The following is a 26,840-nucleotide window of genomic DNA, read 5'->3' on the forward strand; positions in this document are numbered from 1 at the left end:
AGTTTCGTGGACAGGAGACAGTTTGGTGGCTATAACCTAACTGTTAATTAAAGTTCAGTGATTTAACGCCGGAGAGGTGACAGTTATCAAACAGCACCAACCAATATGAGCGGCACAACAGAAGTCAGTTTCGATCCAAAAGGTACGGAGCTTTGTTAAATTACGAGAGTAAAGATGATTCAATTCATTCAGGACATCCTGCAGATTGTTTACGTCTGTGCAGAGAATTTATTCAAAGCTCTATTAAAAAAATGGTTGTTTCACGTTACTTTTGCTCACTAAACGTCAACTCCACTCTTAACAGACGCTTAAATAAATAGGATATACTATCGAACTTTGCATGTATTTAATACACTAAATATATATATTCTACCCGGAAGCTGTTTTTCCGATACTAGAGGAAGCATCACAATAACACACACTTTTCATTGTTCGATCATATTGAATTTCCGTGTGAAATAGAATATATAGGTTCTCAGAAATCAATATATGTTGATGCCAAACCACTCAATTGGTTAGGCCTGTCTTCCTGCATTGACTGAGTGCTTATTGCGTCACAGTACACACAGCCAGCTGTGTAGTCTCGTGACTTGAGTTCCTGCTGCTTTTACTGCTGCAAACAGTCATCCATATAATCCGCACAGCTATAGGAACACACATTTTTTTCGACAGAATACATTATTTATCATTTCAATAAACGAGCAATTCATTGATAATGAAAATAAATATTCTTGTCAGCATTCAACAAGACACAAACAATTCCCTCTACTACACACAGGTTAAAGAGGATGTAATGAGCTTGGAGTGACTAATTGATCAGGTTGATTTCACATGCACATGATTATATTCCACTGTTGGTCATTGTTGCGGCACTCAAAATAACCTGCTCTCTGTGTTATTTCTTTGCCTTTCCTCGTCTCATGTCTGCCCCAGATCACCAACACCTGCGTTACAACCCTCTGCGTGACACCTGGGTCCTTGTGTCGGCCCACCGCATGAAGAGACCCTGGGCAGGTCAGGTAGAGAAACCTCCCGAGGAACACATACCCAGACATGACCCCCGCAACCCACTCTGTCCCGGGAACACACGTGCAAATGGAGAGGTAAGAACAGGTTAATACGTTTCACGAAAGGCGTCATTTATCAACAATATTAAATTATTGAGACATATCTGGACTCCTTCAGCTACCAAGCATAAATAGCATTTGCTTTGGACAACAAAATAGGTGTTTTTTTTCCTGTCTATTTCTCTACAGGTAAATCCAGACTATGACAGCACTTTTCTTTTTGAAAATGACTTCCCCGCTCTTCAGCCTGACGCACCAGATCCTGGTGAGGAGTATTTCTGATGCTGTAAAAACACTACAACAAATAATTGCATTGCATAAACTATTTAAGCCACCGGTTGAAATATCAGCGCTGTCACATTACATACATCTTTAAGCACAAAACAATTGATTTTTGAGATGCCTAACGGGTGCATGTGAATCAATGTACTTCAAATTGTAAAGCAAATTAATTGTTAAAATGTTAATACAACATTACATGTTGAAACAACTTACATTTGCTGTGTTCTTCAGGTTCAAATCAACATCCATTGTTCCAGTCTAAAGCTGCCAGGGGCGTCTGGTAAGAACAAAGCGTCCTGTCACACGTTGCACGAATGATCACCGTGTCAATGCTGTCTTACCGTGTGAAGGTTTTTGAATTGTGTGCAAAGGACGTGTAAATTATGCAATGTAATGTTAAACTAAAACTGTTTCTGAAAACGGCAACATGTATGTTTCATGTCGTGCCTGGTCCTTCACCAATAAACTACAGTGTTACCATGAGAGGAATATCAAACACATACATAATCTAAATTAGCGTGCGGTTAGAATTTAGTCAAGGATGCATTTTAATCAATGTTCCTTTTGTAAAAATGGTGATACATTCAAATTTATGACTACTTAAATCTGAACTGATGAGTGCAATCAGAGCAGTCATGCTGAGGCAACGTTCATACGTTGTTGTGATTATCATCAGCATAATCAGCTATTAGCAGAAGGCAATTTTGTTAATCAACGCACCGCATGTCACTTGGTTTCGGGACATCTTGAACTATGCAAAAATAAATTACAAATCCTCACTCTCAACACATAAATTAAGATGTGTGCAATCCTCCGTGGCACCACCTGATGGGGATGTTTTCTCACTCCATTTTTGACGACCTGGATGCTTGAATGTTCTGATGACATGGATTCCCGTCCAGTGATATTTACCTCAGACCCTTTTGGAACGCAGGGAAAAAAGAAGTCTTATTGGAGTCTGAAACCATCTCGTTCCTGGGAATATGTTGTATTCCTTCATGAAATAGCTTGAACCAGCTTTCTGATCTATCAGCATTGACTGTTGGATTTATTCCCTGTCAAAGTCGATATGTGGTCTGGGAACCCTAACAGGGGGCTTTGTCAGTGACCCCTTGCATACACAACACACAGTAGTGTATAAATAGATCCACCGATAGATAAGTCGCACAAAACCTTTGCTAATATAGATTTCTCTCTTGGAACTTGACCTCACATAGCTCGTACTGTGCCATAGATCAGGAAGTGAAGCTTCAAACACATACACAACCCTTTCACATTTTGATATCATAGCAAAGACATGTGGTCGTCAGTCTGTAGACTGTAGTTATTGTATCTTCAATTCGCATTTCGGGAATACTTTTGTTGATTCTGCCTGACAGCAGAGTTAGACAACAGCTGAATAATAGATTCAATCAAAACAACGTACTGCCTGCGCTGGTTGAAAACCAAACTTCCCATGTGTTGGCAGGTGTGGAGGCTGTCGGTTATTTCTTGCCACATGCACTCACAGAGTAACAAGCAGAGACACAGCACTGATTGTCGTGTTGCTCTTGTCTTGTTATTGATTGATTGTTACATTTCAGGGGATTTTTTTCAACCTCACAGATTCAGTCCGTGTGGGTTCGTGTGTGTGTGTGTTTTTTTAATCTGTTCCTGATGCAGGGGTTGTATACGTGTTTGTTTGGTACCGTTGTTCTTGTTTGTGGAACGCTCAGTCCACACAGACTTGTAACGATGTCAAAGTAAGAGGGAGCTTGGAAGCTGGACTAGTGCGTTCTGCCCTGCAGCAACATTCGAGCCAATTAGAGGGAAAACAAAATGGGAAATGGGATTTGGGTCATGGGAGACAAAAGCGAGATGGTGCGAGGGAAGAGAACCTTCCAATGACTTACTGCATCACCCCTTCTCAGTCATACATTCTCTCTCAGCAGAATGATCCTAAATCCCGTGGCAAATGATTTGGTAATACTACTTCATTGATATTTAATTTGACAGGCCTAATAGTGTCCTTTTCATTTCCTAGTAAGGAACTGTAATGTAACTTAATTTCTTAGGAAGTTCCCTTTAATTACAATTGTTTATAGCATATAATTGTATTAGCCTTTGAGACATTATTCAACCCACACTGATAAAACAACGGCTCACAAAGAGAGAAAAAGGGCATTCTAACTTCACCGGTAACCATGAAACAATATATATATATATATTAATAAATATATATATATACACACAGAAGTGCAGTACGCAGTATATGGAGTGCTTTCAGTTTCTGTGATACAATTCATAAATACGACCATTCAGTTTTGCTCAGAGCATAAACACCAAAGTCATGTTCAATTATTGATCATGTTCTAGCTGCTCGGGCCCTTAGAGGAGCCTGTCTGTTGATAGAAATTGCATTTTTCTGACTCTGACAGTGGAGCTGGTTTCCACTGGGCAACATAGTTAAGGCTGAAAGCAAATATGAATATGTGGATTAAAATATAAACTGGATGCTTTGGCTTTAATCTGACCCTGGACACGTGTCGCATGTTCTCAAATCAACAAGTCAAACCCAGTCATGCCTGTCTCTTATCATATTTACAATCTATCTAAAAAAAACTCTGTGTTGACACTGAAGTTTGGTCATTATTGGTTGTGATTATATTTCAGAGCAAACAAAAATGAAATTGGTCAGACTTGCCATTTTCCAAGTGCAACCATGTGTCATTTGATCCGAAGAGCACCACTAACAAGAGCTTCAAATAAATATCCAAAGTAAAAAAAATGTCAAAGAATATTTGTAGCTGTTTTTGACAAGTGGTCTCTGGGAAGTACAGAGCAGTAATTTCACAGTACTAGTTAACAAGGCCAGTCTTAAACACAGTAGATCAAGACTCTTTAAGAAAAATATATATTTCATTGAAAATCCAGGCAAGACAGCAGCAGCACATGTATCACTTATTAACAACAACCAGAACAAGAACATCATAATAGATCATAAACACACAGAAGAAATAGCGAGCCAGACAGTTATTGGTGCAGTAAGAGGTAATTAAGATGCTACTGTCAAGGTGCCCATGAGCAAAGCGCTGAACCCCCAACTTCCTTTTTTTGAAGTGGAGGGTTATCACCTTCCCACTATCTAACATCTCTCTCGCCATCCTCTCTGTCTATTCTTTCAGTAAGGTCATGTGTTTCCATCCCTGGTCAGACGTCACCCTCCCTCTCATGAAGAAACAAGAGGTTGTCAAAGTGATTGACAAGTGGGCGGAGCTTGTTGAAGAACTAGGAAACACGTACCCCTGGGTTCAGGTATGAGATGCACACACACACACACACACACACACACACACTCCTATTAACATTCACAAATTATTGATGTAGTTTCTCCCAGGGCTGGACACCTTTAAAATGTAAAAGCAGGTAAACCTTTCGTCACTGATCCTTCTGGATCATTGGATAAAACTTTAATGATGCCTCCGGGCAACTTGCAAATTCAAACAGCAGCAGCAGAGAGAGAAGCATGTCGATAACAGAAAATGACAAAGTTTATACAACTAGCAATTCATTTTTTTCCGATATAAAATGCTGAACATTTTTACAGCGAATAAAGATGCTGTGGAGGTCAGAAGCTGATGCACAACTTTACTGGTTATGACACATTATATAAAGATTGATATTCAGGAACTGAATTCGGAAATATCACAGCTTTTTTAGGTTTCGTGTGTTCATTGTGTTAAATGGCCACAAATACTGCAGTACGCATGACTCCCATAAGCCATCACTGTGGAAAATACATAAGCTAGATCGTAAGTAAAGCACGGTGGTTGCTCAAGTGATCTAAAAACCCAAATTTAATTGATTCATATTACTGTAAATAGCTTCTGGTTAAGCTCCATAGGTCAGCTTTTAACTTCTGTAGCGCAGAAAGAGATTGGTGATTCCCAACCAATGCTCTTTAGGACTTATTTTTTCCAAAGTCTTCATTTTTGATTAAATGTACATTTTTTTTGTTATATAGCTATTATTTCAACACGCTCAAAGGGCCAGTCATGTATCATTAGCTTCCTCAGGAACACTGACCTCCCAAGTTATTCCATGTCTCTAGTCTGCACAGAGATATGACTAGTGTGCGCATTTACATCCATATCGACATACCCAATATTACCAATAATACCCAGAATATAGCGCATTTCTGAACCAGTCCCATTCGGTTTACTTGGATGGCGATATTGTAGATGTTGGTAGCTCATGATATCGTCAAATCAAAATTCCTTCCGGAGATCCCAAAATACATGTGAGTGCAGACATCTTTTGAAGTATTCAAGAGCAAGGCACCGGATTTTGAGATCCCTAAATATTCTCACTAAACAGACAAATGCATACATAGCCGCAGGCCATTTGAAACAGTATTTACTACCAAATATCAGCACCAAGGACAGCACCTTTTTCCCAATCCCTCCAGTTTTAATTCATCTTCATCAGCAAGGATTTGCTCTGATCAAGAGTCCCAGAGAGACTTGTACAGTCTGACTTTTGACTCAGGGAAGAAAGGTAAACTAAACTCTGGATTACGTTTTCCTCTTATTTTCTGTTTTTAGATCTTTGAGAACAAAGGCGCTATGATGGGCTGTTCAAATCCTCATCCTCACTGTCAGGTAGGAAATGCACAGATGCAAAAAACACACAAGGTAATCATTGTACTCGCCTGTATGCGCACATGAGCCTACATGACTACATGAATGACTTACTTGTCCTTGAAGTGAGAATACAAAGTTCAGGAATACATGCACGCATTCACACATACACCAGACTCTTCTTTCAAGTACTTTCAACGTGCAGCTTTTATCACATGAGCACAATACGAGTGTGTGTCACCGGTCCAATTTGCACATCTATGATGCCGTCGTATCAGATTCACGATGACAAATGAAGTTTGCATGTGCTAAAAGGGACTCACTGGTTTTGTGCCAGACAAGTCTCAACATAGAAGCTGCTAATTCACTCTTCACCAACGAATGTGTGCCTGTCAAACTGCACTTCACAGTGAGATGTTGAGAACGAGCACAATCGGGAGGGAGAAAGACAAAAACAGAACAATGGTTGTTGTAGACAGGGTGATATGTTGAATTCTAAACAGCAGTGCTTTTGTCAAAATTATCAATATAATATGTCAGCTTTCCAAATGGTACGATGGGCTCGTCAGAGACAGAAATCCCGGTTATCAGCCTGAGAATAATACACAAGTTGCTGGATGTCCATGTATTTTGCTATAACACTGAGAAAGTCTGCTTCATTCACTCCCAGTGAGGAACTGTGTCTTCACCATGCCCTATATATATATATATATATATATATATATATATATATATATATATATATATATATATATATATATATATATATATATATATATATATATATATATATATATATATATATATGAGATTGCCTTCTCATTCGGTCAGGGAAGCTGCTGTCTGAGTGAACCACTATGTCAAGCAATCAGAAAACACATTTAAATGTAGATAAAACACAACAGATCAAACACATCAGGTTTCAGATGTAGTGAGCCGGTGTCATTTATTCTAAAGGCAGCACACTGACAAATCCTGATAGGTTGACAGTTTAAAAAAAAAAAAAAAAAAAAAAAAAAAAGCTGTTGCGTAAAAGAGACTGAGCTATTGTAAGACACAAAACGGGGAAAAAAAACAGTTCTCTGAGGTGAGGAGCTCTTAAAAGTGTCATTGTAACTTAACATTGTAACTTAACAGTCCTGCAGATGTTGTGGTTGATCAATGACATTTCAAATCATCAGGCGTTTGGAGTAAAATGAATGTTTGACTCCATACAGAAACAAAGGCCCGCTGTACTTGAATCTGTGCTGTAATATACAAGTTAACAGCAGAGGGCAGTATGTGACCTCAGAATAACATGGTTGTAACACACTGTATCATTAGGTACTTCAGAAAGTTGCTGTAAAAAAAGTAGAGGACGATACCGTACCAAAGGGAGGACGTTTGTGATTAAGATGGTTTTGAAACCCTTATAATATATGTATTCAGGTGGCGTCAAAGTCTTGTTTGTACTTTTATTACAATAATATTAAAAACATTTTTTTTATTGTGGTCCACTGTGAAATAGTTTCAGAGACAAAATCAAGCCTAGAACTAGTTTTTGATGAAGCTTTTTAAAAGTTTTATCAGTTTTGTTACTTTTTTTCCTGCAGTCCAGATCCCCCTTTCGTAAGACATCAACGTCTCGGAAAAGAGAGTAAATGTGTGCGTGCACAGCCAGGCAACCCCTCCAGGCCACAACGCATAGACTAGATCTAAAACTTTGAAGAGTAACGAACAGAAAATGTTAATCATGCTCTGCATGCATCGTTGCTTCTGATAACTTTGGTCTCAGAGACACAGAGCTGCCCCTGGAATGTTAATTGTCTTTTTCACGTGAGCAATCCAAACTGTGTTCATTCTGTCAGGTGATCATAGCGTGATTGAAAACGTTTGCCTCTCAGAAGCAGACAGTTATTGAGTAAGTATTTACTCCCGAAGTGTCATCAGTTCCTTCTTGTGGGAATAGAGTATATGCTTTGCTTTTCTCTTGTGTTATTATCTTTACTTTTTTTCTAGCTTTTCTCTGAGAATCAACAGTCTGCTGCTGGATAGATGAGAGACTTGTGTGTACAAACAGAGCCACATGTGCACAGATGTTGGCAGGCGTGCAAATATATCCCCACACACACTATTACACCTGCCTCAAGGCATGCAGATGTACAGTATTTACACGTATAGTTCACACACTAACTATGTCGTCTCTCTCTGGCATTCTAGGACCATGAGCATAAACATGGTGCAGCCTTGAGCCAATATTCAAAACTCATTAATATAAACATCATGCTAGGCTGGTTTTGCTCCCATTGCAGTAATTGTGGTCTTACCAAGGGCAAAAAATGCCAACAAACATGAAGAATTCTCAGGTTTTTTTGCGGATTATTTTTATTGCATTTGCTTTGCCAAGTATTAGTCATGAATCTAAACCCAGGATAATACAGACATGTAGAGGCAAGGCCAGCAGGACGCGCATAAATTACCTCAAAATTAAAAAGAAATGATGAAGCCCCTTGATTATCAAGAGGACCCTTTATTACTGTCCCCCCCCCCCCCCCCCCCCCCGATAAAGTTGATACTTTATTGATACTGATTCCTCTTTTGTATTAGAGGACCATGACTGCATTCTGGTTCAAAACTTTCAAAAGTGTAATCAGAAAACAATTAGCCGTGCAGCCTGAAGCAGTGCTCCTATAAGCAGCACAGAATGCCTCTGATCATTACTCTGTTCATGCGATGGAATATTATAATTGGAAAACCTACTCCTGGTGACACAAATATGTTACTTTCAGTACAAATCTGCTTTAATTGGCCTAAATACCACCTGTAAAACAGTTGACAATAATGCCTATTCCGTACAATATGTACAAATAATGAAAAGAAACCAAACTAGAGGCCAAAAGAAACACCACTGTCCATTAGAAACACACACAAACTGCTTTGCAGTACAGCAATAACTAATCAATATTCTGGTGAAGGTCTCACTCATCAGAGCAGGAATATGTATATTTAGATTTGCATTTCTGCAAATACTTGTGTCCGTTAGTTTGGATGCTGATTACAACAAACCCATACGTAAGATGCCTCCTTTTTTAAAACCCCAGCGACTGTTATCTCAGGTGCTGATTCATCATGCAGCAGTGAGTCAGTTAGATACACGTTAGAGTCATTTGGCACTCCTTACCTGCTTTTACAGCCATTAAAATAACATTAAGTGCAAACATAAATAATCCGAATGTCTGACGTGATGTTCACGGTTATCCATGAAGAGCTTTCTGAAATGCAGTTGAAGTACATTATGGAGCTAATTTCCGCAGCCTAGAAGCGTTTTCTCCGAAGCGTGATTGAAAAGGGAACTACAGTGCTGTAAAGCAAATGAATGTTTTCCTCGAATGAAATGACCTGCAGCATCTCATCTGTTTTACAGCGTCAAACTGTCTGTTTCCTCCAGGGATGTTTACTGTTTCAATCAAAGTGAATACCAGCATCTCATTGAGAGTGGATACCGACTGACACACAGAATGCCAGTTGGTGGCTGATGAGAGGGAAGTCTCAACATTAAAACAGCTGCTTTGAACTTGTAATCCCTTTTTAAAATTTTTTTAGAGGTTTATCAAAATCAGGAGGCTAATTTCATCAGTGAGTGTGTTTCTGTCTCTATGGGCACAGGGAAGAGGGCTCCAACATGTTTAGTTGTGGTTAGCTATAATGTTTGACACAGCTACAATTTAGTGTGGCCGTAACATTATGCATAGCAGTATTTACTGTATATTTGTAGTGTAATGTAGTTGTTTCTCTATTGTAAGTAAAGAAAATACTTTAAATGCACAGTAAATCCCCCATAATCTACCTATACATGTATCTAAAGGGCAATAAAAGATCATGCCAGTGTTTTTGCATATTTTAGCCCATTCACAAAAAAATGACATATTCTTGAAATTTTGACACATTTTGATTCAAATTTTGCCATTACATGATTAACGCAAAGAAATGCCTGACATCACCTTTTTCCAACTGAGCCCTCAGACCAGTGACACAAACACGGACCAAAAAAACAAGATACAGATAATGTGTCCTAAAATAACCACAGCTGCTCCAATGTTTTGGCAGAACATTGTGTGATTGTGTGTTCATGTGCTTTACGACCCTAACGCACTCGGTAAGAAGCTGATTGAGAAAATATGTTTTCAGAGCCTGTGCATGGAACCTCGCTGCTCACTGATAAAGGACCTATCTCAGTTACGTTTTAGTGTCTGCAAGTTTGATTTTCACAAAGTATTGAAATAAATCAAAGCCAGTGACTGCAGGGTAGAAGAGATTTATCAATCTAAAAAGCCTGAATGGACAAAATGAAAGTAATTTGGAATTGGAGCAGGCGGGGGCAGATTGTTTATTACCCCTTTTATTTTCTAATCAGAGGTGCACATACATAGAAAACTCTTTTGATTTCTGATATGTCTCATCATTATCTTCCTCCATCTTCTTTCTGGCTCCTGTTGTATCACAGGTGTGGGCCAGCAACTTCCTTCCTAATGAGCCGGCTCTGTCAGACCGCTGTCAGAGAGCCTACCACCAGAAACATGGAGAACCGCTGCTGCTGCAATACGCCAAGCAAGAGGCTGAGAAAAAGGTACACCCATACACGTACTGTAGAAACACAAATGCAAATAATGTCTAAAAAAGAACATTGAAAGCTGCATTTTGCCCTCAGAGGCTTGTAATGTACTGTCCCTTGGTTTCACCTAGTTTTACTTTAATTTGGGCTGTTGTACATTTTCCAGAATGCCTTTCAACAGTCATACAGGGAAGGGAGTTTTTAGGTTTTTTTTCATTCACGTTGAAATTTTACGAACAGAAAACACACAATGAGAGGCGTGAGCTCTGCAGTTTATTATTAGTTTCAGGGATTTTAGGTGAGTTAAATGAAACTTTAACTGCATTTTTTTAAAATAAACAATGTGTAGCTTACATTATAAGTTAGGGTAAAAATGTATACAAAGCAGCGTTAAACATTTAGTCTTTCCTGGACTATTCAATATTAATTCTAACGTCTGTATAATGGGAAGACGTGCATCAGATCTGGCGTTCCAGCCTACAGAGGTCAGTCACATTGAATCAAACAATAATGGCTTAAAAGGCATGTTTGATTAAATTAAGTGCTTATTTTGAATTGATTACCTCACAAAAATTTGGATTTGATGACCATGACAAATATTGTGAATGGTGATGGGGAAGTCATTTTAGCTGACTGTGTGATAATGGTAAATAATAAACATCAGAGCAATGCTTAAAAAAAATAAAAAGTCTCTAAATACGAGGTTTATGCAAATAGGTGACATCATAATTTGCTCACCATGACTACCCTCATTGCCTCTCCCTTAATCCATCTACTTCCACCTTTTCCTGTCATGCTTCTCTCTCTTTCTCTTTCTCTTTTTTCCCCCCATTCGGCATACCCTGTCTTTCAGTCAGTGAAGCGTGTCATTGGACAGCAGAGATGCTCATTAGCATAATGCAGCGTCATCCATCTTTAACCTGTGCGAAGATTAAGGGGGAAAAAAACGACTGTGTTTGTGTATTTGAGTGATTTTCCAGTCATGTGTTTTGAGCATCAGCAGCAGTAACCGTCGATGATTTGGTGGAATCCGTGAAGGAACTCTCTACAGTAGAACTAAACTTGACAGAGCCGGGACTTCTTCTCTTCGCTACCTGGAGCTGTAGAAAGAGATATCTTGCTTACGCTACTTTGTTATTTACTACACTTAATCTCAGGTTATATTCAAAGCTGAAACCCTTCTTAAAACTGGGTTCCCTTGTGTTTATCCAGTGATAAGCCAATCAAATGTGCTGTCGGTTTACACTTTATCACTTTACCCTTTTATTTTAAGTAGTAATGAACAGATTGCACGTTTTTTAGGTTTAGGAGGATTATTTGATGTCAATTTATCACCTCTCTCCCCATGTTGATTGTGCTGTGTGTTCAGTGTTATCCAAGGGTGTGTGTGTGTGTGTGTGTGTGTGTGTGTGTGTGTGTGTGTGTGTGCGTGTGCGTGTGTGCGTGCGCGTGCGCGTGCGCGTGTGTGTCGTACATCTGTTTTCAGACTGAATGGAAAGCCTTAATGACATTACTTTTTAGCATTTCACTGGAATTGTGTGTAAGAGAACTGGTAAAAATATTTTCTCTGTGTTTATTTCATTCAGATTATTTAGTGTTTGTTCATACTGCCAACTAGGAATTATGAAGTTGTCTCAACAAAATATATTTAGAAATCATATTACTTTTCAAAGCCTTTGAATAAGCACTTTAAAAAAAAAAAGTTTTATGTTTACTTATTTATTCTTAAAACCACCCTTTCCTCTCCAAGCCTGTCGGAGAACTACGATGACCTTCTGGTAACATAAAAAGCTAGAGCCAGTGTTTGGTTTGTCTGTTCTGGGCTACTGTAGAAACATGGCAGACTCCGTGAAGAAGACCCGCTCCCCTTTTCAGATACAAATGGCTCATTCGAAGCTCACGAAAACACAACTAGTTTCAGGTGATTACAGTATATACTAATGAAAACATAGTTAATAATATGATGCTCAGTTTCTGTGAATAAATTCCCCTAAATCCTTCACACTGTGGCTTTAAAACTGCAGAGGCTGCAATCGGGTACAATGATATGAAGTCATTAGGAACACATTGATTGACAAAGTCATGAAAAATTGGAATGATAGAATAAAGCACCTATTAGATGTAAACAGTATATAAAAACAATTGGTAGGATGACAGTTAAAGGAATAGTTCGATGTTTTGGGGAAATGTGGTTATTAGCCTTCTTACTGAGAGTTAGGCTAGAGAATCAATACCACTCTCGTGTCTGTACCATGAACACCGACCTGGAGCCAGCAGCCGCTACTTCAACTTGGCTTGTGTGCTGGACTATTTATTGGCCAGACTCCAGGCAGTTACTGGTCAGATATTGGCTAAGCTAATCAATATATGAAACATCATTTCAACTTGGCTTCACACTGCACATGCAACGACGGAGTTTAGTGTTCATGCTAGACAATACAACCAAGACAGAATGATTATCTTAACGCCAAAGAAAAGCTTGGACAAAGTAAAATCTGCAACTTCTTTCCCGTTTTTCTTTTCCTGAATTGTTCACTTTACTGCAACAAATCACAGCCATTTTTTTTTTTTTTACTGATTAGCCACTCTCTATCTCAAGAGGAGGGTCTTTCTGTTCCTGTTCTTCACTGGAATTAAAGCTGTGTCTTTTGAGTGACTAAAAAGTGTTACATTCCCCTTCAAGAGTAGCTGGAGAGGGAGAATGGGCTTGATGATGAGGAGACAAGTGAGGACAGAAACCGAGACACAAAGTCACACAGAGAGATACGGCGGGAAGAAGTAGAAGAGAAATCAGACAGCCACTGATTCATTCAGTGAATAAGCTGATACCTGCATGTTCTACTGGGATCGCGTGCGTGTGTGTGTGTGTGTGTGAGAGAAAGAGTGAGAGAGAGAGAGGGGGGATAGCATTAAGGTTTCGAGAAGAGCAGAGTAGACACTTGAATCTCCTAGACAGCTGCTCATGGGGATTGACCTTTATAAAATCAGAGTGGAAGCATTTGTGTGTGTGTGTGTGTGTGTGTGTGTGTGTGTGTGTGTGTGTGTGTGTCTGTGTCTCTCTCTCTCTCTCCTTTAGCTCCTGTCTCTCTGACCCGAGGTTAGGACCATAAATTGGCACACTGCAGTGTTTGGAGGAGTTTGAATTGGGGTTCGGCTCCCTGGTGACACTCTTGACTTTGAAACCAAAACTTTGTAAACTAATTGAATGAAACTCTTTGGGATTTGCGGTCTGTGAGGTGCCTGTTTTAGGACATCCTCCACTCCCTCCCTCTCTCTCTCTCTCTCTCTCTCTTCACTCCACCCCTCCTCCTTCTCCTTAATCTTCCCTCTCCATCCTCGTTCTCTCTTATTTTTCTGTCTCCACTCTGCTCCTTTATAATCCTGTCAAAGGCAGCAGAGGACGGACATGTTTGAGATTGAAGTGGAGAAAGCTGTATACAATTGTTAGAAGGAAGTATATGTAAAGTCAATATGTTGAATAACAACATAAAATGCTGTTCATAATGGTGTCGCTAAGCACTTTAGAGATACACACACACACCGCTAATACAATTTCCCGCTTTTTATCCCCTCCTCATTTTCTTACTTTCAAAATATTTGTTGAAAAGGAAGCTATAATCAAAGTGTTATTGCACCAGGCACCAAGTAGAATCCTATACGGCAAGTAAGATCATTAGGATTCAGTTAGATTGCTCTTAGTCTTAAACACCACAGCATTCCCAGTAGATGCCTTCATTATGCACTAATGCCTGGACAAGTTTGTTCAAACCTCCAGGAGATTCATGGCCTAGGATGCCCAAACACTCTCTCTTTGCTTTGGTGTCTGGTTACTGATAACAATGTTTTTTTTACATTTTAATTTGTTTTCATACTATTCACACAGAACAGCATTAATAGTTTTGACTGAAATACTGTATAAAGGCAGTATGAGGGAAAGCTGTGAGAAAATCAACAAAAGTATATATAAAATATTTCTGAAACAATGAGATTGTGAAAAGAGAAAGCCCATTATTTAATATAATAATATACATATAAACTCTGTGCAGGTTTCCATCTAACGATACGACTCTTCTTAGCTGCAGTGAAGCCAGAGAAAAGGACCGTTTTTTGTTATCTTGACGTATTGAGAAATGACACATCATTCTAAAACACAATGCTTGGTAGACATGGTACGTGAACCCAAATAACATCTAATATTGTATTGGTCACTTGACACCAAAACTACAACACATAGACTCAAAAAGCATGTGGAAATATGTGCCAGAGGATTTTTAGAACAACTCCATTTCTGAGACTAGAGACATGGTGAAGGGCAGAAGGAGTCCCAATAGATACTTCTATTATTTTTGCACAGATTTGAGGATGAGGATTTTTTTTTTTACATTAACCTTATTCCTGGAAGACTGGAATGCCCGAGGGGAAACCCAAAGTACACATGCAATATTCACACAGAGCCCTCTGTGTGCCACAAGGTTGAGTTGCGATTCCCAGGACTCAACTACTGTGAGACGAAAATGGTAAATACTGAGTCACCATTCTGTCCAAAACATATTCAGCCTATAAACCTCTGGCCCTACGCTTATTCCGGCTGATTATGCCTCTGCTCAGGTTGAGTCGGGCAGAGTTATGCAGCAATTATGTGAGGCTACTGGACTCCATGTACCAGGCAGTAGCACCATACAGGTGTGACTTGTCTTGATATAAACTGTTAAAATGATACAGTGTGGAACATTTTTACCTAAATCTATGGACATGTCGGTCATACAGTTGGCTCAGACCCAGCACACTATAAAAGACCCACAAGTTATTTAGCACTACGGCTAACTAGCTAGCTAACTTGATTGATTGATGAGTGCTCTACAACCTTGGCAATTAATAAGACTCATTTAGCTCGTTGCTTTGGTTTCATGGCACATTTACTGTACAGTTCAGTCTCACCACTCTTGTTATCAGTAGCAGCAGGCAGCTCTTTTCAGCAAATGAGTAAAGCAAACGCACAAAGTTGTCAACTAGCCGGTGAACATAGCTGAGCATGTAGCAGCTAAAGAACCACTTTATTCTCTCAGGAGTTGGTGAAACCCAAAAGGAAAGTGAAAATTTCACTCGCAATTATCAGGCGGTCAAAAGCACATGAATGCCGAGGTTGCTTTCCGTCGGCTGTCTGTGTAGACAGGCTGTTGTTTGCATAAACAACTTTATAAGGTGATTATCTGTCAGGACGTGGTGTTTTTCAGTTTGTTGTGGGGTTCTTCTGCCCCCAAGTGGCCAAAAAGTAACTAAAATCAATACAGATTTAGGAACTCTCGACGGTCGATCAACCCTGCTGTAGATTGTTATGCTCCGAGGCCTCTACACAGCAGCCTTTCCATCTCAGTTCGTAATCAGACCGAGGCATACAGGGAGTTGTGTTAGGAAATACATGCAAAGTAAAGCAACAGAGAGAGAGAGAGAGAAAGATTTGCGTGGTGATTTTGGGATTAGTATGAAGCTGACTTTCACAAGATTCTTACTGCTGCTGTTTAGCCCTCACACACACACACACACACACACAGAGACACAGACTCTGAGCTAATCTATTTCTGATGAATTGTAATACCAAGGTCGGGTCGTGTTTGTGCCCACTCATCAGCTTGTTAAATCTCAGCTTCTGACACATTCTGCATTTAAACAGTTTATGGTAATAAGGCGTCATGCTGCGAACAGCCACTGACCTGTTTTATAACCATTTTGAACTCAGTTTGTCGTAAAGTAAGAGCGTGCTCAGTCAACCTTTACACAGTTGTTTTTAATACTTAGTATTCCTTGTTTTTATTCATGTCATTCTGGTCTGAATACATGTTGTGAGGTGACTTAATAAGCCAAAGCGGTCTGAACAAGTTTGTGTGTTTACTGCCTCTGTATATGTACGTGTGTGTTCATTATAGCTAATGGGAGTAAATGTTAGTGCAGTATGGTCGTTTCATCGACATTCAGCTTTGAAATCGTTTACAGTAATTACCTGAAAGACTGTCAGAAAAAGAGCAGACATGAAAAGAGAGGGATTCAAAAAAAACAAACAGGAGAAGTAATATCATGAAAGGAGAAAAGCTGAGACAGCAAGTCAAGTAGTAGCAGATGGTTCTGAGACCGGCAGTCCTCTCTAATGTGGAGTACTAGGTTTGATAAATTGACTGCTAAAATGGCTCTAACTGTTTCTTAAGAACTTCAATTCACTGAAGAGGAGGGTTCAAGGTGCTTAACCAGCTGAATGATGTTCATTAAAGATGCTCAGATTGTACACACTGATTTTCCAGGTCAGGTTCACCGGCTCCAATAGCTTTTCAAAATTGAGTTTAGAAACAGCAGTTAACTCAACAATACTTACTCGCTCGTTGAAATATACTCAAAAACACCTTTGATTGTGTCTCTTCTCCAGGAGCGTGTGGTGGTGGAGACTTCTGATTGGCTGGCGGTGGTTCCATATTGGGCAACGTGGCCCTACCAAACGCTGTTGTTACCACGACGACATGTCCTCAGGATCAACGATCTGACCGCAGAGGAGAGGGAGGGTGAGTGTGAGGACGCTGACAGTGAGTGACTGAGAGAGCGCTGAGGTAATCAAGATTAGTTTAACGGGGAACCTGCAGGTTTGGTTCCTGACCAAGGGGCCTCCTGTGTGTGTGTGTGTGTGTGTGTGTGTGTGTGTGTGTGTGTGTGTGTGTGTGTGTGTGTGTGTGTGTGTGTGTGTGTGTGTGTGTGTGTGTGTGTGTGTGTGTGTGTGTGTGTCATGATCTTCCATGTTCATTCACAGCACATTCAAACAACTTTCAGATCATGGAGTTCAAATCAGCTCAATAAAATATGAAACTTACAATCAATTGCACCCAAACCTTCTTACAGTATGGGCCAATGTTTGAATTATTGGACGCTAGTTATGAATGGATGATGTCTAAATTTCAAGCATGCCTCCATAGCTAACATTATAGTAGTAGATTACGGTGGTTGCATGTATTTGTTGCCTGTCAACCCTCCCTCTATATAGTTTATAAAGCAACGCAATGCTTTGCTAATCATTAAGTAAATTAGTTGTTTATCGTCGTTCACTTCCCTCTCTCCCTGTCATGATGGTGTTTAGATGATTCAAGCAGATGTTGTTGTTGTTGTTGTTGTTGTTGTTGTTGTTGTTGTTGCATGATAACTAATTCTCTTAAGGTTGTTGAGATCTTGTGAGATTACGTACCGTTCCCTCTCAAGGACAAACACCACTGCATCTGTGAATCAGCAGCTGGCTCATTTGGAAGACTTCTGTTGACGGCTGAGAGTCTGTTTAGCTGATTGAGCTTCTATGTAGTGGAGGTGTGAAGCCGGAGCTAGATGAGATGGATCGGTGGGATAGGTGTCTTCTGAGACACGGTGCATTACCAATGTTTCACACTGAACACGGGGAGGAATCAGCACAGACTAACAGTCAGTAGTGCCTGCAGCCATTTTAAACAACAAGTGACTGATGTAGGGATGTTAATGATTATTTAATCAATCAATCACCAATAACAATTCAATGAAGAGTGTATCGACCGAATATGTTCAAAGTGGTCTGAACAGTGTGGGACATAAGTTCGCGGAGTATTTTCACCTGTTTTTTATGTGACACTGTATAGCACTGTGAAAGGTGTCTTGTTGGACGTTTAAATACAGCTTTACATCAAACCCCATTACTGCTTTCGACAATTTGTACATAAATGTTCTTATTGTCTTAAATATAGTCTATATATAAGTATATATAAGTATAAGTGTTCTGCTTGTTATGTGCTGCAATAAACCCTGGAAATTGCGCAGAATCATTATGTTTAATCTTGTGTATTCAGAATTTAGTTTGGCCATTTGTTGAAAAATGAGAATGTTGATAGATTGTTTTGAACAGTGTGTTTATTTAACTGATAATTCAAATACTCAATGTATTGTGAATGTGCCTGATTCAGAAATACCAAATTGATTTGGGTTGAGCCGTAAACGGCACGTGTCCGTTGTTCATTTCGTGGAGTACAAATTTGTTGTTAAGATGTATAAACTTAGATGAATCAATTCATCAATTATGAGTTGATGCAGGTGATCAATTAAGGAACTTGCTTCAGATTGAAATCCCTAATTTGATCACTCCCTTGCTCACTAACACATATCCTCTTTCCCTTCCCACTGTCCTCCTGTTTTCTGTCTGTCTATCAGGTCTGGCTGACATTATGAAGCGACTGCTGACCAAGTATGACAATCTGTTTGAAATCTCGTTCCCCTACTCCATGGGCTGGCACGGTAAGGCAACAGAGTTTAAAAAGAGAAAGTTTCAATAACAATAAGAATCATTTTTTAAAGTTTCTTTTGTAGAGTGACAGAAGGAGAGAGGGACAGATGGCGGGGGAAGATTAAAGAGAATTTTAATTTAAATCTTAAAAATCTGTGGATGGATTGATGGATTGGCACACAAATACTGCTACAAACTGGAGGCTGTTTACATATCAGGCCAGCCGTTAACAACTTCACTTAGTCAGTTTGATATATGAACGAGCTCCATTCACATTATCTGCACAAGTCGTGAAATATGTGAGGTAGAGTCACAGTCAGTTTTCTTTCCTCTCACGTACAACTTTACATTAGATCACATCATCCACCAACGTGGCATTAATATCACATGAATATTGATTAGCTTGTCCAATGTCACTGGAAAGATGTATGTAAATTAGGATGCAGCGTGTGTTCCCTACAGATTAGATAACTCTTGTTGCGTTTCAATCATCTCTGCTGACAAAGGAGAAATCCTCAGCTTTGATGCTTTTAACACTTCAATGCACACTCAGACACATCACCTTATTTAATGTTTTCTACATACATAACCACGAAGAAAATGGCTTATTTAACATTAGCATTAATTTGGTGTGTCTTTCCAGCTGATGAATATTAAATCAATAGTCACTCTCCTTTTAGCTCCTTTTTGGTCTCCTCATGAGGGAAATATCGGGCTCTCCAGCAGATGAATGCTGTTCAATAGCTAGTTGCTAACTTTTTTTTCGATGTACCATCTGATGCTGGGAAAGAATTGTACACTGGGTTTTTAGAGCTTTGCTTTTTTGCTCCCTGTTGCTGCGGGAATACATGCGGAGAGTGTTGAGATCCCCAAAAAGTGAAGTGGTGGGCCATAAAACCAAAAACCATGAGCTGAAAGAGGCTAAAACGCTACATTGGGCTTAGATGAACTACAGAATATGGGGATAATTTGTCACCATGAGTGAGTCATTTGATCCGTTGCTGATATACAAATATTGATTAGAGCATCGATAATGTTTATTTACCCAAGCCAGTGTTATTTAATCTCTATATTCGCTGGATATTTTGGACTCAAAGGAAAAGTTTCCCACTTGTATGTGAGGTAATGTGAGTTAGATTAATTTGTTGTTCCCTGCTGGCCTTCCAGGGGTTGTTTGTATTTTCCCTTCAGGAGATATCATCATTTTTCCCAAGAGGAAAATTGAATAATAATTTTAAACCAAATACGAGAATGTTTTGCTTTTGTCTGCTGAACTTTGCTCCGCCTGTGGTGCAGAAAGTAGTTGTTACCCTGTTATAACTAATAATAATAATGTAATAACCGATGCGTCAGATATGTGTATTTTCTATATCTCTGGCTTTCTATTAATCTCACATTTAAATTGGGATTTGTTACAATGTTTATTTTTTACAACTTTAGATTATAGTGCACACAGTCAGAGGAAATGAAAGAACCAGTAACAAGACAGAGAGCAAGTGAATAAGCAAGCAAATTACCTTTTCATTTTGACAGAACATGCAGAGTGGCAAAAACACATTTGCAAAATACCTCACACCACAACAGTCAAGATGCGAGTATTAATCTTCTTTAACTATGGCCGGGCAAGTGTTTAATTGGCCTGCTGTGAAGAAGCAGCTTGCACAAACACACAAAGTCTGTACGCTTTATACCGTAGAAAGGTGTTTGCCATCGAGACAGCTGTTCCTCTCGTGAATCTCAAGCTCAGCGTAGGCATTGGCTGATATTTACCTGGACTGAGACAGTGAGGGAAATGAGAGAGACCTATTGTGAGCATTGTCAAGACAAACTCCTTGCAGCGGGTTCAAACTGGAGCAAAGGTTAGCAGAGTGCAGCGATGCGATGAGTGATGTGTGACAGAAAGGAGAGCCGTGTCATCACGGCCGAGCGGTCAGAGCGATCCTCGTAGAAGCAAAAGGTTGCAGGTTCAACCTCCACAGCAGGAAACCTCACTGCTCCCTGACGAAGGCATTCTCATTCAGAATGATGTCCAATCTGGGAAGACAAACACTGCAGCATGGATCTAGGTGCACTACCAAGACAACTTGTACACATACTGTATAGGGAGGGTGTGTACATGTTTCTCACCTAGCGCTGATCAATTTAAGATCTTTGTGGTGAAAATGTTTTCTTTCCGTTCCGTCTCTATTTTACTGTTCCAATCCCAAATGATGGGCTTTTCATCTTTCATGAACAGCCTCAAGCCAGTGAGGTGTGCACACATAATGACTAATTAGGACTAACAACAAGGTTGAAATTAATCTTGTTTAATTTAGACTACAACTCCGTAGTCGGTGAGAGACTAATCCACATTTAAGTTGGTTCAAGAGTGACAATTTGTATTAATTGTCTTGTCTCAGATCCAGAATGTAGCGCTGGGTCACCTGGGTCAATGACCAGGCAGCCCACATTAAATATTTGAAAAAGAGAGATGATGCACTCAAAGTGTAGTGTGGAGAAAATAAACAGAGGGCATGAGAGGACACAGTCTTTCACTGACTTTCTTCTTTTTATTTTATCAGACATCAAATCTCTGAAGTAAAATCTCGGTCTGAAGTTGCCTGTGCTGAAGGCTCCTACGGATCTTGTCTTAAGTTGTGGCTTTAATCTCGTGTGTGTTTATATTTCTTAGATACAAAGTCAAAAGGCCGTGTTACAGCAATGTGTTGGAGGTTATACACGCAGGTAGTTGGTAGGTTCACCTTATTTTCTGTGGCAAAGATTTTGATCTTTTACAAGGCTGGGGGAGAAATGGGGGAAAACATCTGCCAAAGATGTACTTACAAGTGGTAAACACACTTTTTTTTCTTCAAATTAGCCAATGTATACAATTATTATTAAAGCAGAGTGTGGCAAAGATGTTCCACAGCCCTTGGTAAAATGTAAATTGTGTTGCTTGTTGATGCCGTGTCCCTGCTGTTTGTCCTCATTGTTATCCTGTCTGTGCTGTAGCCAAAGACAGCTTCCCACAGCGGGGCCAAAAAAGTTAACGAACTAACATACTGCAGATGTGTCTTTGCTGAAATTCAGGATGGCACCCAGCAGCCTGGGGCAAAGCCAGGAACATTGTTGATATCAAATCACTTCAACACATATGAGTTTAACTTAGCTCCAGTAGCGTTACCTTGTCAGAAGATACATTTAGCTCTGTCTGACCTACTGAATCCCCTCTATGTCAAATACCCACGGCTACTAATCTGTCCCTCTAAAATCTCTCTCATCAGCGGCATGTAGAGGCACGTTAACTCTAGTTGCACACATTTCACATATAGTATCCTGTCGTGTATGGATCTTTTAGTTTAATATGCCAACTGTAATGTAAGAGCTTAAAGATTTACTTAATTAATTTATTACCTACACCTGTTGCAACAAATATCCCTAAATATTCACTGCCGAAAGCGGTTTCATAATCCTCTGACAGTGTGAAATGTAACATATTATCTTTCCTAATGAACTGCTACTACTTCCTGGTGTTTTCTATTCTATTACATTCTTGCAGTTGATGGAATATGGTCAGTTTTTTTTTTTTTTTTAAATTGGCAAAAGAACCTTAAACTCCCCAAACAATAGTGTTATTTTAACCTTATCAAGGGGGATTAAGGGAAAAGAGACTGCTGGGATGATAATTGATGTGCTTTGGCTCGCTTACACTCTGTGAGTCTGTCACACATGCACACATAGAAATGCCGCAAACACTGACCATCTAATTTGGAAACGCATACCTGGCTTACATAATGAGTTGCCTTATCTCCCCATCTGTGTGTGTGCTTTATTCGAGCTCATCTCGGAGCAGCCAGCTTTTCTTTTGGGCTGGGTTTATTGTGCGGCAGGTTGGGGATAGAAGTGGTTGGATGGTGTTTGAGTCACCTGGGAAATCATGGATTAGACAAAGCTACCTGCTTACTCCATCAGGAGGAAAACCATACTACAGTACTGGCTAGATGAAAGGACTGGGACACAGAGACAGACAGACATATAGGGACACAGATGTGCATACATTGCAACAATCTGGATATAAGTAGAAGAAAATGTACAGTGTTGTGATTTGTCGCTCAATGTGACGCTAGCAACTGTTGAAGGTTGTGGTCCTTTATCCAGCAATATTTGTAAGTTTGAATTCATTCTAAAATATGCACTCTTATGTGCTTGCACGCATGCAGCAGAACAAACACATCCAAACATATTTAAAAGTGGGTAATTGTCTAGTAATAGAAGCATCTGTCTCTCTTTATTCCTTATCTCGCCTCGTCTCTATCAGTGTCTGATTAGCCCCCATTGTAAGGAAACGGTCTCTCTTATTGGGAATACAATGCCTCTGTGATTCTATTTTTGAATGGCTTTTTTGTCTTTTTTAAAAGAGAGATAATTCTACTTCCACTTCTAATCCCCTCCCACTCAGATCAGAAAGCATCACAGGGAACAAAGAAGGTATTTAAATGTTAAATTCAGTCGCAAATCACTGAAAATGTGTCTTTGGTAATGCCCCTCTTAAAGAGTATTTATCGAGTTGTGTGATTATTGCAATTTGTCATCCACTAATCTGCAAGTTTTGTCAAGTTAGACAGAGAAACGGTAACAAAATTCGAGGAAAAATGCTTCCACAGCAGAAAGGCCTTTTACGTGGGAAAAAGAGGGAACATTTCTCACTCGGCTATTTATCTAATTTCGTATTGGTCACACAAACTAAACACCACGAACTCGAAGCCCTTTTAACCAAACCAATGAAGCCTAAACTGGTGCTGCCATTACCTAGAGTTTAATACTGATGCATTCATTTAGAATACAAACACCTGTGTCAGTGGTGCCTGGTAATACTGTCCAATTACCAGAATTTAGTAGACCCATGCCAGCTAATCAGAGCGGAGAATTCTCAGCGGTCGTTATAGAAAACAATCTCTGATAGAATGGATCACCGGTTCCTCCTCACAGAAAGTACTTTAAAATCTTTATTTATTTTTTTATTGCACTTGTAAGATTATTGCTCTCTTGCCCACAGAGTCAACACTGGCTGCTTCTTTCATTTATCCTGTTGGCTACCTGATAGGGGGGGGCTGTCTGGTCTGCAGCTTAAAGGCGTTAATGAGCAGAGGGGCTTGTTCATGTGGTGTGTGTGTGTGTGTGTGTGGCAGCGAGATAAACGAGCTTGTCGTTTCCTGGCTATGCATATCCTTAATTAGCCTTTAGTGTTCGATTGTGCCGTCATTCTGTTTGTGTCTGTGTGTTTACCTGTCCTCCAGTTTTTTTGCAGAAACATTGAGAACATTTAAATATGTTGTCGCTACTCACACTTTCATGAAAAGTTTCAACGATTGACGGGAAAAATATGCACGGTGTCCTTTCCTGTCTCCCCAATTTCACTAGACAATCACAAATATGGAACATTTAAGACTGTTAAACCCTCAACCCATCTGCTGGATAATGTTTGCAGACCAGCCCTCAGTGTGTACACACGATACCACAGCTCGGAAAGCTAAACCTGAATCATGATAGAGTTTAAATCATGCTGGGAAAAGCTTATTTTATCTCTGCTGGTGCTGTGGAGTGGAAACTGCCTCTTGCAATTAAGGAGGTGCAGAACCCACACGCCTTTTAAGAAAAGGGTAAATTAGAAGGCTGCTAGATAACATCTCCAAATAAGTACATGGGCATGTTTATAAATTGAAACCAAAGGTATGTGGTTATGTGTCTCCCGCTTTGGATGATTATACGGCTGTCTCCATCTTGGATAAACCGATAGAATAACACAGACCACGATGGAAATAAGTCCTGGACTTTGTCTAAGACACTGAACTAGAAACAGCCTCTGATTGAGTGATTAAAGCTGTCTCTGTGTCTCAAGTCTAATGTCTCCCTCTCTTCATTCAGGAGCCCCGACTGGCCCCCATTTAACGGAAGACAACTCTCATTGGCAGCTTCATGCTCACTACTACCCGCCTCTGCTGCGTTCAGCTGCAGTTAAGAAGTTCATGGTGGGGTATGAGATGCTCGCCCAGGAGCAAAGGGACCTCACGCCTGAACAGGTGGATATTATTCAATGCACATGTGCAAACCCAGCTTGTTGATTCTCCTGATATAAAAGATGTAAAGATTAAAGTAGTACGATTTGAGGTGTGATGCTAGGGGCTTTGTTTTCACCCCAGGCCATCAAAGGCTGACCCCTCACAGCATACCAATTATATCGCAAAACCAGGATTGCACTAGATTCGCTCTCTGTCCCTATATTTATCTTTAAAACTGTATAAAAACACTGCTGTGTTCTTGTATCTGTAGGCTGCTGAGAAGCTAAGGAACCTTCCAGAAGAGCATTACAAAACCAGAGAGAACCTGGAAAAAGGAGGAGAAGAGAAATAAGATGGAGGAATGTATATATTTCTATTACATGTCTGTGTTGGGCCGAGACTGTGGCTAAGTGGATAGCAGGGCCGTCTTTCAATCAGAGGGTCGGCGGTTCGATCCCCGGCTCCGGCTCTGCTAGTCGCATGTCGATGTGTCCTTGAGCAAGACACTTAACCCCAGAAATTGCTCCCGTAGCTGTGCCTACGGTGTAGAAATGTGATAGAATCTGATCTGAATTGGATAAAAGCGTCTGCTAAATGACTGTAATGTTGTTGTCGAACTCCTTATCCATGTTTTAGATAATGGGAGAACATTATTTTCCCCCCTGCTGTCCCTTCTGTCGAAATTAAACAAACTTTGTTTGTTGTTTTATTACAATTGGAGCCTTTCGACCACACAGCTTGTCCTTTCCAACAACACAATGAGTTATTGTGAATCAAATGAATGCCTTTGCTTCTTGTTTTCACATGGAAAATAAATAATTCTTAAAGTAGTTAACTGTTGACAGTGGAATGCTTTATTTTATATAGAAAAATGATTTAACTGATACAATGTCTTTTGTTTGCGGTAACAGAATGATCCTGACTTGTTATTAAACAGCTCCAACCGTGGTATTGAATATGAAAACACCATAATTAGAGTTTGAAATTCTTAAAACATATTGATATTGCAGATGGAACATATGTAGAATTAAATGCATAATGTGCGGTATACTTTGTTGGTATGCACACTATACTACTGCACTGACAAATGTGATGAATACACTTATTTGACACTACACCTGCCAATGAGTGACGCAAAATAACCCTGAATCATCACTATTCCAAATAAGGGGGGGGCAACAGAATGGTAAGGCATAGCTAATCAATGAAGTAGGGAGTGATTTGAGGCAGATTATGAGTTTTATTTCAGCACCATGGAGAGACGCTGCCTTTGTTACTGTGTTTCAGAACCATGGACAGAGACAGTGACTGTATGGCGACTTTGACAAAGGATCTCTTCACATTTATTTCAAGGGTCAGGGTTAAAAAAACGTGTCATATTGTTTAAAGACGGCCTTTAAAAAAATGTGAGCTTATCCTTCAACTTTGACGACTGCATATCACACTAGCGACGAGTATTGTTCAAACAAAAGGAAGTGTGGACAGGCAACAGCCCAAGGTTGTAAAGCAGCTGCAAGAGTAATGAGAGAATCTGGTCGAGACATACCGTCTCAGAATGGATCCGTCTAACACCCCGTCAATTACTTCAGTGTGACACAGCAGACCATGCTGTGGAGCATAAAACAAAGCAATAGAGCCTTCACATGTCGTACATGGACTGTTCATTCTAATTACTTTATTATAATTAACTGCTTCTAAAATTAGATTCTGAATATCAGCTCTTTCTAGAAAGATGTATGCAGGGAAATCAAATACTCCTTCACTAATAACAGACCTAAAAGGGATTACTGAGAGCCCTGGAGAGGGAGAGCGGGCAAAGACCCAGTGAGCTATAGGATTTGTGTGGATTAAGATACTTGCATCATTCAATCATTTTGCATTAAGCTCTAAAAGTAGATGGGTAAAAACAAGTTGACTTGTGTCTGGCAGGTAATTGTAAACCATGCAAATACAAATGTTAATTCTTGA

General features: G+C 39.8%; 1 protein-coding gene across 1 annotated transcript; it reads left to right on the top strand.

Moving 5' to 3' along the window:
- Positions 1–25,707, top strand: galt (galactose-1-phosphate uridylyltransferase). Its single transcript, XM_076079863.1, has 11 exons — positions 1–142; positions 934–1,103; positions 1,257–1,332; positions 1,581–1,629; positions 4,514–4,643; positions 5,933–5,989; positions 10,452–10,574; positions 16,975–17,107; positions 18,762–18,845; positions 24,739–24,893; positions 25,144–25,707. The coding sequence occupies exons 1-11, from the start codon at positions 106–108 to the stop codon at positions 25,222–25,224; spliced, it is 1,095 nt and encodes a 364-aa protein (XP_075935978.1). The 5' UTR covers positions 1–105; the 3' UTR covers positions 25,225–25,707.
- The last annotated feature ends 1,133 nt before the right edge of the window (positions 25,708–26,840 follow it).

Source organism: Anarhichas minor, unplaced genomic scaffold (assembly GCF_050575085.1).
Source record: "Anarhichas minor isolate MPS153535 unplaced genomic scaffold, ASM5057508v1 ptg000073l, whole genome shotgun sequence".
Lineage (NCBI taxonomy): Eukaryota > Metazoa > Chordata > Actinopteri > Perciformes > Anarhichadidae > Anarhichas > Anarhichas minor.

Bases quoted from the DNA above. Each gene is read 5' to 3' on its own strand.
- galt (XM_076079863.1), top strand. From the start codon at position 106: ATGAGCGGCACAACAGAAGTCAGTTTCGATCCAAAAG. The intron at 10,575-16,974 runs GTACACCCATAC...TCTCTTCTCCAG, and splicing joins AGCAAGAGGCTGAGAAAAAG to GAGCGTGTGGTGGTGGAGAC. The intron at 17,108-18,761 runs GTGAGTGTGAGG...TCTGTCTATCAG, and splicing joins GACCGCAGAGGAGAGGGAGG to GTCTGGCTGACATTATGAAG.